Consider the following 15,444-nt stretch of genomic DNA (forward strand, 5'->3'; position numbering starts at 1 on the left):
TGAAACGTCCGTCGACAATCTCCTCGAATATACTCGACGAGTCACATGCGCACGACGAATTTTCGCGATCCACTTGACTTAAATTGAAACAAACTTCCTCGGCTGACATAAGGTGACTTATGTAATTTAATAACAGAACACCAAACGACGCAATGTATCCCCTTCTGCTCAGCATGGCTCCCTGCGCACAAATCCTACAGTCAATAATTCTTGCTGAATTTATACACACTTTACAGATGCTCAACGGCACGAGGCATGAAGAATTAATGAAACAAATATGCATACAGCATTCACTGCACTAGGAAAAAAAAAAAGAATATCCCGTTACTTTAACGTTACCGCGAGTGCAATTAGATAACCGTGTCTGAAGCGAACTGTAACCGAGGAACTGTTAGAACTAAATCGATCCAGGTGAACGATCGGATCATTTATAGGCGAGATGAAATTCGAAAGCGCAACGGATCACAGTTTTTTGTTGGTAAAAGAATGCGAGAGCCTATCCACCGTGACCATGCGTCTTTTTCTCCCCATTACTTCCTGAAATAACCATCTGCCTTTTCGTACCGTGTTCACCGTTCATGAATTACCAAAGTTCCACGAGTCATGAAATGTATACCGTATGAAAAAAAAAAAATTGCACGAGAAATAAGGGTTATCGTGTATGTAGGTAATTAAGTTAGGTACGAGAGCCGAACTAATGCCCAACAAATGGGATTAAGCCTCGGCTTAATACGATTACTGGGGCAGCAGGGTAGACGATGCTGAGGCTTCTTTTACGTTTCCGATGGAAATCGCTGGCCAGTGTTCGTAGATCAGTGATCGCCGGTATTCCGTCCCAAGTTCCGTGGCGATTCCCAAAACGAGCCGAGACACATCCAGAAAATGGGGAAGGATGACGCCGAGACGGTAGCTTTGAAGCAGGAATTGGAGGATCTGATAAACAGATGCAAGGTTGTATCAGACACACCATGGGATAAAACGATAAAACAGAGAGATTGGTAACGGTGCTTACTTCTTGCTTAACAACAACAAAAACGTTTCTGCCCTGTGCACACGCCAGGAGGACCAAAAGAAGCAAATGGATACCACCTTGGAGGAGGTGTGTAACGGGGTAGCGGACGCTCCCAAAGTCAAATTAAGTACAAAAAAGCTACTAAAAGGACACATCAACAAGGTGAACTCTGTGCATTACAGTGGCGACAGTAGGTCAGTCTTCATCGTATCGATCCGTTCATTTTCTCCTTCAACTGTGCAGTCAAGCGTGACGATTTTATGTTCCCCTGATTTTGCGTTGACTGGAGTCAGACAGACCAAAAGAAACCTTCTTTTCAGACATTGCGTGACAGGCTCGTTAGATGGGAAGCTGATTATCTGGGACTCGTGGACCGGAAATAAGGTCCAGGTGATACCGTTGCGGTCAGCGTGGGTGATGTCTGTGGCGTTTGCCCCCTCGGGGAACTTTGTCGCCTGTGGTGGCATGGACAACATGTGTACCGTCTACGATGTGAACAATCGTGACGCCACTGGCTCCGCCAAGATAGTCAGAGAGCTGCTGGGATACGAGGGTTTTCTCTCCTCCTGTAGATTCCTGGAGGACAAGAAAATCATCACTGGTTCCGGTGACATGAAAATGTACGCAGAGTCCTAAAACTATTACACAAGTCTAAACGGTACAGTAAATCCTCGATGAGTGTTCGAAGGCTCCTCAGTACTGACAAGGAGATGTCCCCAGGTGTAACGCTGGCTTTTCAATTACGTTTAGCACAGTGATAGATCTTGGAATTCTGAAGCCAATGATATTTAATGTTGTTTGAAGTTTTGGAACACTCATCCAGGATTTACTGTACTATGATGTTAATGTTTTTTTTTTTGGACAGCTGTATATGGGATCTGGAAGCGAATAAAAAGACAACAGACTTCCCTGCGCACGCGGGGGACGTTGTCAGCATCAGTTTATCCCCTGACATGAGCCATTACATCACCGGATCGGTCGATAGAACGTGCAAGCTATGGGACGTCAGAGAAGAGACCGCGAAGCAGACTTTCTTCGGACACGAGGCTGATGTGAATTCCGTTTGCGTAAGTACTATTGATCACTGATTGACTATTCCTACGAATAAAACTAGTAACCGATTTTCTGCTGACTTTGGAGGATTGGTTATCACTTAGCCTGCGGATGTTTGTGCAAATATAGAATTTTATAGGTTGATTTCTCGCGACTGAACGCGAAGAAAAATTTGTTTAGCCCGTCAAGGGTTCTCATAGGTTCGAAATAACAAGAAAACCTGAAACTTTCTACTATAATTACATTTTTTGCCGATTGTTCCAGTACCATCCGTCAGGGCATGCTTTTGTAACCGCCTCGGAGGATAAGACGGCAAGACTATGGGACCTGAGATCCGATCAGCAGCTGGCTTCGTTCAAGCCGCCGAATTCGAACCCTGGATTCACGTCGTGCGGCCTGTCGGTGAGCGGTAGATTTATATTCTGCGGAAGTGACGACAATTCTATTCACATCTGGGACACACTGAAGAACCAGTACAACGGTGAGCGTTTCGTTGTAGTTCCTGAAATAGTTTTGAAGAATTAGTCCGACGATTTAACGCAATGTTTCTTTGATTGTAAATTGCTTGTACCTTTGTCTCAAAGGTGTTATGACGGGACACGAGAACCGGGTAACGTCTCTGAGCGTCTCTGGGAATGGCATGGCCGTTGCTAGTTGCTCCTGGGATCAGAACGTTCGAATTTGGGTGTAGAAACCTGAGGTGCATGCTAGTAACGTCTCGGAGAGTTTTGAAGAGAGAGATAGGAAGAATCACAAGAACAGGATCAACCGATTTTCTTCCTCTTTAAGAATTCCTTCGAGTTTGCGCTTTGTTCTCTAGGTTTTTGATACTGGGATGAGTAGATCTACACGTTGTCTACGAGGAAATTATATTGTTATGCGTATTTCAGTCGAATAACCACGTGAATATTTAATTTATGTATGTATAAATGCCTGTAGCGTTTCTTGAATTTTCTAGCAGGAACCGCTTTTCGTATCTGTTGAAGAAAATAGTTCACTGGAGCTTAGTTTGTTTTTTTTTAAACTGAAAAAGAATAAATAAATGAACATTAGAAGAAGAAATATTAAATAAAACGGAAAATAAACGAGTAATAAAGTGAGTTTGAAAAATACAAACACGTCGATGCCTCTTTTCTCTCTTCCATTTTATATTATTCGTATGCGTTTATAAATAGTGCACATGATATTCACAAAGAAAAACTGCGACCCTAAACAGCGTATTTGAAAATATAGTTATTCGATTTTTCTCCTGAAGTTATTCTGATACATGTGGGGGAAAAATTTGATTCTTCGGAAACATTCTACGTGGGTAGCCTCCAGCCGGTGATTTACAATTTTCCATCGAATTTCGTTTTTATTTCTACATTATACATTTAACACGTCTCTGTGTCGATGTGAGTGGGGGGTGCCTCGTAAACCAAAAACAAAGAAAACGAGAAATTAGGAAAAAAGAGATCTCTTTCGTTTTGCGACGGCTGATACTTATAAAGAATTTGGTATTTTCTTTAGGCGTGAATCACACGAAGGTCAATGTATCACTTTAAATACAGTGACGAACCTGCTCGACATGATCTTCGTTTCACGACACACCTAGGCCAGTAGCTACATTTACCTGTATAACATAATTACACATAACTATGTACTCGATACACGTGCTACGGCATTATACTTTCAACGAACCGATTAGAGTAACGCTTCGATCGACGGTCAATGAACAATTACACCTGTGTCTCGGGTTCTAACAATCGCAAGGTTGAACTAAGGCGGAAGGTAACCTAGGAAACTCTCGAAAAACACAGATCCTTATGGAACAGCAGTACCCCTAGATCGCTGGGGTGTTCATACTGAAGTACCTAACGCAGAATTCAACATAAAATGTACAATTACACAGCGGAGATTCGACTTGGAATAATTTAAGATAAAAAATTGCCCTTAAAAAATCTTACGATAATTATATTACGTTATGCAACGCCCTTATGTACACAACTCGTTCATCTTCCAAACGAAAACAACACACGCCTCTCTCTCTCTCGTTCTCTCACTGCGAATCACAATCTGGAAACGTTCTCACACTGTTCGTGGGGGGTTGGGGAAGGTTGAATTCTTGATTAAAATCCATCTAGGTGAATCAAGAGAGCCACGATCACTGTGGCCCCTGCTTCTTTGGTTGCCCATTTGCTGTACTTGAATTCAGAAACACCACCGTCTGTCACGTCGGGACTGATGGTGTATGAACCAGGTCTAACCAGCAGCTGAAAAGCCGTGGAGGCGTTCAGCTTTTTGTTTGACTGGGTGTCGATGTATCTACAAAAACAGAAAACTCAATTAGAGCCAATCCCTTCTTCTGTAACACCTTTCCTACAACACGGTTAGAGAATTGTGTAGAATTGGGTAAAAGACCCCAATCACTGACACTGACATTACTGCACACTTCATGTCTTAACTGACCAAATACATAAGTTTTTATTATAATTCAATATGTATTAAAACAGTCTAGGATGACAGTGATTCGATAGATAGCAATAAATGGGTCTTTTACCCTAGTGTAGCTGTTGTTAGTTTCAAGACCCTAACCTACAAATAGCAGAAAATACTTACGGATACCTTCTGGTGAACTCTTCGGACGCGGCGTACTTTATACTCGGGGAGAAAGCTACCTGAGGATTCTGGTCCTCCGCTTTTGCGTTCATTGTCACGTTACTAACATCCAGCTGCTCCTTCGTCATTAATTCCCCTGTGTCCAAGATCAATCTGCACATGGAACGGATATTTATTGCACTTATCGCATCCACTGTCATTATATTTCCAGTGTATCCTTTTACCTGATTGCGTCCAGACGTATCCCATAAAAGGCAACATGCCATTTGTCTGTGGTGTTCTGTGGTATCTGACTGGCATTGATACTCTGCTTCAACGGGAACCTGGTCCAGCCAACTGGTACAGCGAAGTCTGCCGGCGGATCGCCTTTTCTGCAGATTGCACTGTCCCCTTCGACTTTATAACAGCCGCTACAGTAACACAGTACGTCCTCCAGAGCGAAAAACTCATCGGGCAAGACCAACGACTTCTTTAGCCTCATGCAGGCCTTCAAGTACTCGCACTTTCTCGACGAAATAACATTCGTTCCAGTGGTTATGGACGGAGCTTGTAGCAATTGCAGATACGACCCGTTGTGATTCGAAATCGTATTCTGTCCCGACAGGGTCGTGTTCCCGGTAACGGAATTGTTATCCACGGTATTGTTCCAAGACACGTTCGACCGCATCTCACTGAAGCCAGAGGAAACGGTGTTCGAGATGTCCGACGTCGCGTTGCTCAGAGTATTCTGTGAAGAGAACGTCTGCGACGAGGTCAACACGCTCTGGTGGCTGGAACTCAAGTTATTCCGTTGACTGTTGGACGCTATGCTTGCGTTTATCGCGTTGTTGCTGTTCAAGCTATTCATGTTGCTGGTGCTGTTCGCCGTGCAATTCTTAATATTAATATTCGTCGCGTTATTAATCTCTACATTTGTACACTCGCTGTGATTCAACTGGTTCGAGTTGTCGTAGCTTTTACTGCGAACGTTTCGGGTGTCGTTACTTGTATCTGTACTCGGCTCCAAGTTGTTGCTGTCGGGCACCTCAGGGTCCGGTTTGTTCTCTATGTTATTCGTTAAATGAGCATTGTCGTTGCTCAACCCGGAATACTCTACGATATTATCGGCCTTGACATTCGAGCTGCACTGACTGGACACACTCGGGGAGGTAGACGAAGACAGATCCAAGGACGCAGCTGCGACGATATTTTCCTTCTCGTGACACTCCAAGTCAGCCTTTTCCCTAGAATTTTCTGTGTCCTCTATCTTCGCTCTGGTAGACTCCGCCACGGTCCCGGGGTAATCGACGAAACCAGGTAAAAATGTCTCAGTTACGATGGAAATTTGTTCACACTGGCCATATAAATCTATCACGGCGTAAACGTAAGGGGGTAGATCCGTCGCAGCGACCCCTTGATCGATACCGTTGATCAGCAAACGTAATCCGTTGTCGCTGTCAATCACCAAACCTACCACGGTATTCGACTGCAGACTCTCCAAAGCAGACCCGTATTTCGTTTTCACCTGAAAACGATGAAACGATGATTTATTTCGAGAATCCGAAAACGACCATCGCTCTACCAAGGAGAGAACAAGTGGCCATTTCAAAAGTAAAAATTAGACATTGTCTAGAGCCACGCACGCCTACGGAATATCAAAAAATCCAGCTCCATAAATTCGAAGAGTCCGACTCTATAATGTCTACTGAACGCTTGATCCTCCACTGTTCCAAATATGACCTCCTCCGTAACAAATATAAATTAAAAATTTCACTCAAAGACAACTTAAAAGATATGAAAATACAAGACCTACTTGAATTTATTTGATGCGTCATGACACTCTAATTTAAAACAAAACAAAAAACGCTTTCTTACGGTTCTTATAATTTCATATAAATCTAATTAACACCTACCCTGATACCATTGTGGGACACCCAGTCGCTGCAGATGATCCACGAGTGTTTTTTGAAACCAAGAGCAGTCAACGGGAAATTCGCTTTCTCCGGTGAGATGCAGGTTACCCCGCAGAAAAGACTACCAACCCATCGGTCATTGGTCTTGTCTATTTTCACACAGAACGGCTTGTACTTTATCAGGGGACGACTAGACATTACGACACCTTGAAAAAAAACATACACACATGCATATTTCGTTTACGGGCGTTGTTATTACGTCATCCCCGAAAGAATTAATGGTACCTTGATTATAGCTAGCTACCCTCCGCGCGTTCGTTTTCGTTTCTAATTGGATATTTCGTCCATGGTTCTCGTGGAACTCGTAATTCCAATCGATTTCGTCTGTCGCCTGAACAGCAGGCTGTGTCGGCGTAAGCGTCGCCTCGTTCGCCAACTTTCCCTCGGATACGTCCACCGATGTGTCCATTCCGGCATCGCTACGAATAAATTAAAATATATAATTACAATAAATTAAAATATATACAAATATATAAATGATACTTTCTAAAGTAATTCATAAAGAGTAGAGCAAATATAGGAATTTCTTTCTTTTCTTAAGTATCATATTGGGTTCAGAATTGAATAAAAAATTGGTTTTGTCCTTTATCCTATTGTATAGACCTCTATAGGTTATAAATGTATAAAACCCGCAGTCTATATGTAACATATCTGTATAAATAAACACTTTGATAAGTTTCATTAGGACATACTTTCGTAGAACAGGAGGCATAGGGTCCAGCAACAATTCCAACGAGTCCTGCAGCCTCCAGCTGGCATTCGGCGAGACAGCAGCGTTCTGCTGCTTGCTACTCGTTGTATTCACAGCCACAGTCGCACCGAAAAGTTCGATCACAGCGTACACGCTTTCCGGTATGCTCGACGCTGCCACCCCCATGTCCTCGCCGTTTATGTAGAACTTCAAGTTACTCTCGTGCGTCCGTTTCATGCCGATTTTATCGCCCACCCGTAGCCACTCTAGACTTGGACAGTAATTCATGCAGAGAACGTAACCGTTGTGTCTGACCTCGTTACCTGAAACACACAGGAATTAAAAAAACAAAATATCACCTTTATACACCTGACATCACATGCAAAACTTTAAACCAAAATTGGTCCCCTAACGGAAGTCAAGTTTGCTCGCGAGGGTACAACTAATACTTGACCTCAGGTGACAAAGACATTTATTATTTCTTACCTGCTAAATACCAAGCATCGACTGGAATCGATCCCATAACAGTCACAAGATTCATAAACGTCAACCAATTTCCGCTTTCAGCGCTGATCACTCCAATCTTCAAACAACCACTCCACTCCCGTGCAACCTCTTTAATGGCGACCTCGAACAGCTCGTTGTTCTCTAATGGCGTTTCACTCAACAATATAGCATTATCGCACTCCCGACAGTTATTGTATTCCCTGGTCGCCACTGTTCGATCGCTGTTCAGCTGAATATTCAGGCCAGCTGATTCGTGGAACTTATGCATGATCTCCGTTTGAGCTTGCAGCTGGATCACGGACGTAGGCTGCTGACTAGTACTGTTCTCCGATGGTAAATACTGTTGGGTCATTGGATCCCTGCGTTCTGGCAGTACTATCGTGACCTGATAAGCGTGTCCAAACATAAATCAAATGTTTCCTTAATTTTTATTTGATAGAACGATCGCAGTACCTGAACACATTGACCGTATAAATCGATCACCGGATACACATGCGATGGTAAACCAGTACAGGCGGCTCCCTGATCAATCCCGTCTAAATAATAATGCAAAGTACCGTCCATGCATCGCATCATACCGATTCTATTACCCTCTACTAGCTTGTCCAGATCGCAGGCGTAATTATTCCTTAAAGTAACACCATCCCGCATAACGTTCGATCCGGACAGCATCCAGGTATCGTGATCGATATCGGTCATCGTCGACGGGAACACCAATTCGTCGGGCCTTATAACCGTCACACCTACGATATTCTCTTGTTAGGTCCACCAAAGGGGAACAAACATAATCAGACATGTTTAAACGCTGTTTTACCGGCTTCGATCGCCCCTGTCCATCGGTCCACCATTTTATCGATGGTCACTTCGAACATCTCGCCGTCCCTAAGCGCACGGTTCGCAATCACGATCGCCTCGTTGAATTCACCCAAAGCTCTGGGCCTCAAAGCAGTCAATCCATTGTTTATGATCTTAGCGTTCTTGCCGTGTATGTGATGAAACCTTAAGTCACTGTTCGTGGAACACAATCATCTGTCAAGGACAATACGTTCGAACTCTGTTCGAGAACCGATGAGACGTTTACAGACCTATACAAGGTGGTATTGCTGAAGCTCGAATTATTCGTAGTAGGACTGTAAAAGTCTGCGTTGTCCACTATAGTGGCCTGCGCCGCCTGTCCGTAAAGGTCGATCACACCATAGACCCTTTCGGGCACGTTCATCGCGGCTGCTCCTTGGTCGGCCCCATTTACATAAAAATGCAACGTCGCATTGTCCTTTCGCATCACACCAACACGGTCACCAACCTGCAATCGGTCGAGATTCTGTCCGTATTGAACTATAATGGCGGTTCCATTGTGCATCACACCGTTCTCTGTCATCATCCACGTGCCGGATCTGCAAGGGACATGACCACCTTCGAGCAATAACACGGGCGATAAACTTAACGTAAATTCTACAAAAGAACAAGCACGTAATTTTTTCATAGTGATCCCTCGACGAATGCGACACGAGCTACGGCGTTATTCCCCCTGTGAAACCAATCAATACAGAGTAAACAGAAGCTAAGCAGAGGCTTGGCTTTGGGCAAAGAAAAAAAAAAACAAATTTATGAAAGATTGAAAACCTTTCCCCGCCTTGCCATGAATGCTCCGAAGTGGAGTATGTCGCACTCATCGAGGCATTACTGTATTGTTTTACATACCTAACGTTTGTCATAGTGAAAGGGAACTCCAGTTCGGTGGGAGAATGAGTGGTGACACCTATCTCGATGGAACCGGCCCACTTTGTGACGATCTTGTCCAGTCTCACCTCGAACAACTCGTTTGGTTTAAGGGGCCTCGAAGTTAGCACGACGCCGTTGTTAAAATCGTCCATTACGCTGGAAAACAGTTATGTATGTGACGATATAATATATAAAATATGTTTCGGTGATTGGAAATATTTTAGAAAGTGCGTTTACTTAGGTCTGTGCGCTGTACGACCATTATTTATCACTTCCACATGTGTACCGCAACAGGTATGGAACATGAGCCTATCCGGTGGCTCTTCCTCCGTTTCTGAAAAATTAAAGCCTGGTATTAAATCCAGTTTAAAAAAAAATTACATTTTACATGTCTAGACTAATTATAATGTTAGCAGCCTCACCATTTAAACCCTGTAGCTGCAACGTGTTTCTTCTAGTAACTAAATTCTGTTCCTCTCTTTCGTCTCGATCCACGATCGTTACTTTCACTGTCATGCCGTAGAGATCGATAACGCCCCATACACCTGCAGGTACTTTAGCAGCAATACCTTGGTCTAAACCATTAATTAAATAATGAAGATTCCCATTACTTCGCCTTATCATGCCTACCCTGTCTCCTTCCTAAACGTTTACAACACATTAACGGAATTCTATTCGACGTGATTTCGATTAATTGTTACATTAATTATCATTCTTAATTGTACCCGTAACTCGTCCAAGTTGAACTCCCCGTATTCACGACACGTGCCCTTCCCGTTCACCAAGATCCCGCAACCAGACATCATGGTCGTTCCTGAACGCATGTTGGTCATCGTTGCGGGGAATTCTAACGCTGTTGGACTGTGCATGGTGACTCCAACTTCTATGCTGCCTGACCACTTGTGCACAAGCCTGTCGATTCGTACCTGTAATAATGTAACTTATCGATAAAATTCTGTCTCAAGCGATTCGAACATATTTGGACGTCTGAAGAGAAGGCACAGTTTCATTACCTCGAACAACTCGTTATCCCTCAACGGCCTATGAGTCATGACCACCCCATTATTAAATTCATCTAAAGGTCTTCTTCTCTCAGCCGTTCTGGCGTTGTTCGAGAGCTTCACCAGCGTGCCTACTCTCTCGTGAAACCTCAGTCTATCCTCTCTGATCGCGGCAAGGCTCGGGTTCTTCGGTAAATTCACATTCACATTAACGTTTAAATTAACATTCAAATTAGCGACTAGATTGGCCGTGGATGAATTGGACGCCTCCCCGAGGGCGTAATCGTTGTTTATTTCCACTTCGTCTTTAGGCTCGACAGACAGAACGGAGGCAGTCTGAGGATGTGTTATGGTCACCTGTACGCAATCGCCGTACATGTCTATAACCGCGAAAATCCGTTCTGGTATGTTCGACACGGCAACACCCTGAGAGATGCCGTTTATATAAAATACCAGATCATTCTGGAATAATAAGATATTATACAATGAGCGAGTTAAAACATATAAATAAGCATTGATATGTTATGTGTATGCAAACTACTTCAAGTAACGGATGCTGCAGTTCAAAATAGGGCCAAATACTTTTGCATACACTTGATATAATGGTTGGAACGTACGTTGGATGTTCTCATTACTCCTAAAGTATTTCCTTCTTCCAAGGTGCTCAGGTCCATCCCATACGTTTCCACTGTCCTGGCTCCGTTGTGGACTATACAGGACTTGGTCATGATCCATGTTCCTTGAGAGAGGTTGCCGGCACAGGCAGCCAGTTCTATCACTTCCGGATCACATTCTGTTACCCCAATCTCTATACTACCAGTCCATGATATCATCTGCAGAAAATGTAACTATAATCAGCGAGGCAATCAATTTTACGTTTAATGTTAACCCCAGTTTAGTCTTTCATTTATGGGGACCACTACATCACTGTAACGTTACATCAAAGTACACAATGGAACTTTACACCACTACTGGGCACGATTCGTTGACGACAGAGTTGGGCAAAATGTAATCTAATTACAAAATCTAAATTGCAATTACAATGTAATGGCAATGTAACTTCAGGGCAATTACAATTACGTTGTAATTTTTATTGTAAATTTAGTATATTTAATTACAATGTAATTGTCATGCAATTGTGATTTGTATTTTGTAATTAGATTACATTTTTCCCAACTCTGGTTGACGACAGATCAGTTGACAGTCTTTCAGAGACCGGGGCGCGCCAGTACAAACGTTAAACGGGAAACTTCAAGACAGTCGCGTTGTAAACAACACTTTTGACAGATGCAGGGGAACAGCAACGGTCCACCAGTGGACTGGACGGGTACGAGTTTTCCTGGTTTACCTTCTTGTCGATACGAACTTCGAACAGCTCGTCATCCTTGAGCGGCTCCGCGCTGAACACCAGCCCGTAATTGTACTCTGAGAAGTCTCGTACAGCCGTGCAATTGTTGTTCGTCAAAATAACACGGTGCCCGCATCGTTGATGAAACATGTCGACCATTTGTTGTGCACTGACCGTCGTCGACATATAACCAAACTATACATCACCCCCTCTCCTTTTTGTCGTCTACCCTCTCTCTCTTACTCTTGGACTAATACCTTGCTGTCCGTACTGCATCACCCCCCTCTACCTCCACGCTCCTCCCTTACTGGCAGTGGTGGACACGTAAAATACGCATAGTATAATACAAGTATGTACAGGGTGTAACAAAAAGTGTGAAGGTGAAACAAGTTGTACCTTCCATTGTTTGCTATTATTGGGCTTCAAAAGAAATCATTCGAAATACATGTTGAAGGACCCGAAAATGAGGGACTCGTGAGGTGATTTGAAACAAGTTGTACCTTCCATTGTTTGCTATTATTGGGCTTCAAAAGAAATCATTCGAAATACAGAAGACAAAGTACAATATAGATCTTTCGTGCTTGCTTCGATACTTATTGGTAAAGTTTGCTAACATTAACAAAACTCTATCGGTATGGAAATAACATAACGATTTTAAGAATTACAAGTCCATTTATAGTATGCTAAATTTGTTCTCCTTTAATTTGAAAAGGATTGTATCAAGACTCATTAGGAATGGAAAGAAATTTAAATTACTGCGGATCGACTATTGATCTTCGAGAATCAAAAGCTCGATAATCATTGATTTTGGCGGTAAGTTGAATCGAATCGAACTACGAATCGTTTCCAGGCTCGATTTAAATGTATCGCTGCCCCACCCCATTGCAGGCGATGAATCTCCCGTGATCGAATTTTTTTTCACCGTTTTTCGACTTAATCGCAGCGAGTTCGCCAATGCCGGTAAAATTGAAAAGGAAGAAAAAAATATGTGGACCTCATTTTCTCTTATTTCGCCTGAAAACAAATAAACCGGATTATTTACACACCTAACATGGAGAACGTAAACACGTTACATAACCTCTTGTAATTTTTACTACCTAGTGCGAACGGTTTTTTGTATTAAATTTTTTTTTCTTAAATACAGAAATAGCAACAGTTTTATGGAGGTTGTTCTGCGTGAAACGTTTTTAAAGAATCATAAAAATGATAAGCTTAGTAGCCATTGATTCTCACGTGCGTAAACGCAGGATAATTCTCAGGTGGTTTTGGAGGGACTCCAATAAATTGACGGAATAACACGTGTTATCTCGCCACATGAGTCATGCTGCTGTGCAGATATGAAAATGGGTATTGTAAAGCATAAGATATGGTTGGTAATTTGTTAAATTACATTAGGCATTATATTACATTATATTATGGCATTCAGTTACAAAAGATACATACATTTGCAGTATGGTCTCAGACTTCTTCTATCCAAACATGGGTGGGGTGGAGGAGCACATTTTTAATCTGTCCCAGTGTCTGCTGGGTTTGGGACACAAAGTTGTTGTACTCACGCATTCCTACGGAGATAGAGTTGGGGTACGTTACATGACCAACGGCCTGAAAGTACGTAATACATTTACTTATCAAGAGAGAATGCTCTTTGTTAGCCTAAACTAAATAATTCTTCGTTCAAGGTCTACTACATACCAGTCAAGGTCTTCTACAATCAATGTGTTCTTCCGACCATGATCTGTTCCATTCCATTAATTAGATACATCTTCATCAGGGAAGAGATTCAAATAGTGCATGGCCATTCAGCATTTTCCGCGCTAGCTCACGAAGGGATGCTAATCGGCCGATTAATGGGACTGAAAGTAAGTCACCTGAAAAGAAAATGTAAAAAGGCTGTCTAGTAAACTGTACTGGAAATTTCAGACCATTTTTACCGATCATTCCCTGTTTGGGTTCGCCGATGCCTCGGCGATCTTAACGAATAAGTTTCTGGAGATATCTTTAGCAGACTGTGATCACTGCATATGCGTGTCCCACACGGGAAAAGAGAATACAGTATTAAGGGCCAAGGTACCGAAGGAGAAGGTTTTCGTTATACCAAATGCTGTGGACACAACGCTGTTTATGCCAGACGTTAATAAACAGGATACTAATTTTAGTAAGTCCAGTACGAAATATATCCAGGATATTAGTCGAACGTTCGAAGATCATTGAAGATACACGGATATTACTAATATACACTTTATTATTAATTGTAGTCACGATAGTGATAGTGTCGCGATTAGTGTATCGCAAAGGCGTCGATTTATTAGCTCGAATTATACCCGATATTTGTAGTCGGCACCTGGATGTGCAGTTTCTGATTGCCGGTGACGGTCCTAAGAGATGGCTTATCGAGGAGGTACGGGAAAGAAATTTGTTGCAACACAGAGTCACGTTACTAGGAAGCGTGGAACATTGCGAGATTAGGCATGTGTTGAACAAAGGCCATATCTTTTTGAACACTAGCCTCACAGAAGCTTATTGTATGGCAATCGTTGAAGCTGCCTCTTGCGGGTACATTATATTTTTGTCATCATACCATTCTTCTATTATGTAACCAATTGTTTCGCATCGACCCAATATGAATAAGATATTTGTTGCTGTGTTTTAGTTTGCAAGTGGTATCGACGAAAGTTGGTGGCATTCCGGAAGTATTACCTCCTGATTTAATTTATTTAGTCGAGCCCACGGTACCTGCTCTCGTCGATGGACTGGAAACTGCTATAACAGATTACAGAAAAGGCGATATCAAATGCCCCTTCGAAACCAACAAACGAATTAGTCTATTTTACAACTGGTTCAATGTAACCAGAAGAACTGAGATAGTGTACAATTTAGTAAGAAAAGAGGCCCGAAAAGATTTAGGCGAACAATTGGCAAACTACGTTCGCAGTGGAGTATTAGCGTATCTGCTGGTTGTGTCGCTGTGCTATATTATTATACAAATTTTAGAAGTTCTCGTTCCAAGAAAGGTAATTACCATAAGCGTTACCATTAAATTTTTCTTGTTCATTAATGGTCGAATGATTTTAGTACATTGACATCGCGAAAAATTACACGGAGATTAACGTGATACAAGCACAAGGTGATGGAAAAGAAGATTGACGTCTTCGGAACAGAACACATTTTCTTTCTAGTTACTATTCCATCGTTCAAGATGTGTGTATGTACCAGCATAGTTTTTTTTGTTTCAATGACATCCTATCATGTACGGTATAAAAACCAAAAAGAAAAAAAGAAACACAGTGTCCAAAGTACAAATACAATTGTTAGCGAAAATCAAATGGATAAAAAGCAGTTTCTTTTATTGTTCATCGCCTGTCATCACAAGAGAACGCAGTTCGGTCGTATCGTGCGCGTAAAAATAATTCCTGTGAGTTTTTGTTTTTTTTTTCTTTTTTTTCAAAGAGACTCTTTTTTTATTATGATCCGTAACATATCGTATGAATCGGCATGTCTGTATAAGTGTTGTTAACATTTCATAGTTGTATGCTAAATCACGCAACGCTTGTTCACATGTA

The 15,444-nt window shown here is 42.3% G+C and overlaps 3 protein-coding genes across 4 annotated transcripts; 2 read left to right on the forward strand and 1 right to left on the reverse strand.

Moving 5' to 3' along the window:
- The first annotated feature begins 882 nt into the window (after positions 1-882).
- LOC107187380 (guanine nucleotide-binding protein subunit beta-2) lies at positions 883-2,756 on the forward strand. Of its 2 annotated transcripts, none has more exons than XM_015575462.1 (6): positions 883-954; positions 1,064-1,206; positions 1,333-1,632; positions 1,878-2,079; positions 2,330-2,546; positions 2,650-2,756. In XM_015575462.1, the coding sequence occupies exons 1-6, from the start codon at positions 883-885 to the stop codon at positions 2,754-2,756; spliced, it is 1,041 nt and encodes a 346-aa protein (XP_015430948.1). The 2 variants fall into 2 exon arrangements, with proteins under 2 accessions (XP_015430948.1, XP_015430947.1); XM_015575461.1 differs by having other exon boundaries at positions 883-951; positions 1,061-1,206.
- A 975-nt stretch (positions 2,757-3,731) lies between these two features.
- LOC107187347 (neuralized-like protein 4) lies at positions 3,732-12,119 on the reverse strand. Its single transcript, XM_015575421.1, has 17 exons — positions 11,885-12,119; positions 11,154-11,369; positions 10,549-10,998; positions 10,261-10,461; positions 9,958-10,177; positions 9,773-9,869; positions 9,515-9,691; positions 8,899-9,207; positions 8,628-8,821; positions 8,267-8,556; positions 7,793-8,198; positions 7,308-7,629; positions 6,841-7,034; positions 6,556-6,761; positions 4,888-6,167; positions 4,664-4,816; positions 3,732-4,369 (listed from the first exon to the last, which is right to left on the reverse strand). The coding sequence occupies exons 1-17, from the start codon at positions 12,068-12,070 to the stop codon at positions 4,174-4,176; spliced, it is 5,097 nt and encodes a 1,698-aa protein (XP_015430907.1). The 5' UTR covers positions 12,071-12,119; the 3' UTR covers positions 3,732-4,173.
- A 1,217-nt stretch (positions 12,120-13,336) lies between these two features.
- LOC107187369 (N-acetylglucosaminyl-phosphatidylinositol biosynthetic protein) lies at positions 13,337-15,092 on the forward strand. The gene is made up of 6 exons (XM_015575448.1): positions 13,337-13,492; positions 13,564-13,743; positions 13,805-14,039; positions 14,140-14,437; positions 14,535-14,895; positions 14,957-15,092. The coding sequence occupies exons 1-6, from the start codon at positions 13,337-13,339 to the stop codon at positions 15,026-15,028; spliced, it is 1,302 nt and encodes a 433-aa protein (XP_015430934.1). The 3' UTR covers positions 15,029-15,092.
- The last annotated feature ends 352 nt before the right edge of the window (positions 15,093-15,444 follow it).

This window comes from Dufourea novaeangliae, unplaced genomic scaffold (assembly GCF_001272555.1).
Source record: "Dufourea novaeangliae isolate 0120121106 unplaced genomic scaffold, ASM127255v1 scaffold113, whole genome shotgun sequence".
Taxonomy (NCBI): domain Eukaryota; kingdom Metazoa; phylum Arthropoda; class Insecta; order Hymenoptera; family Halictidae; genus Dufourea; species Dufourea novaeangliae.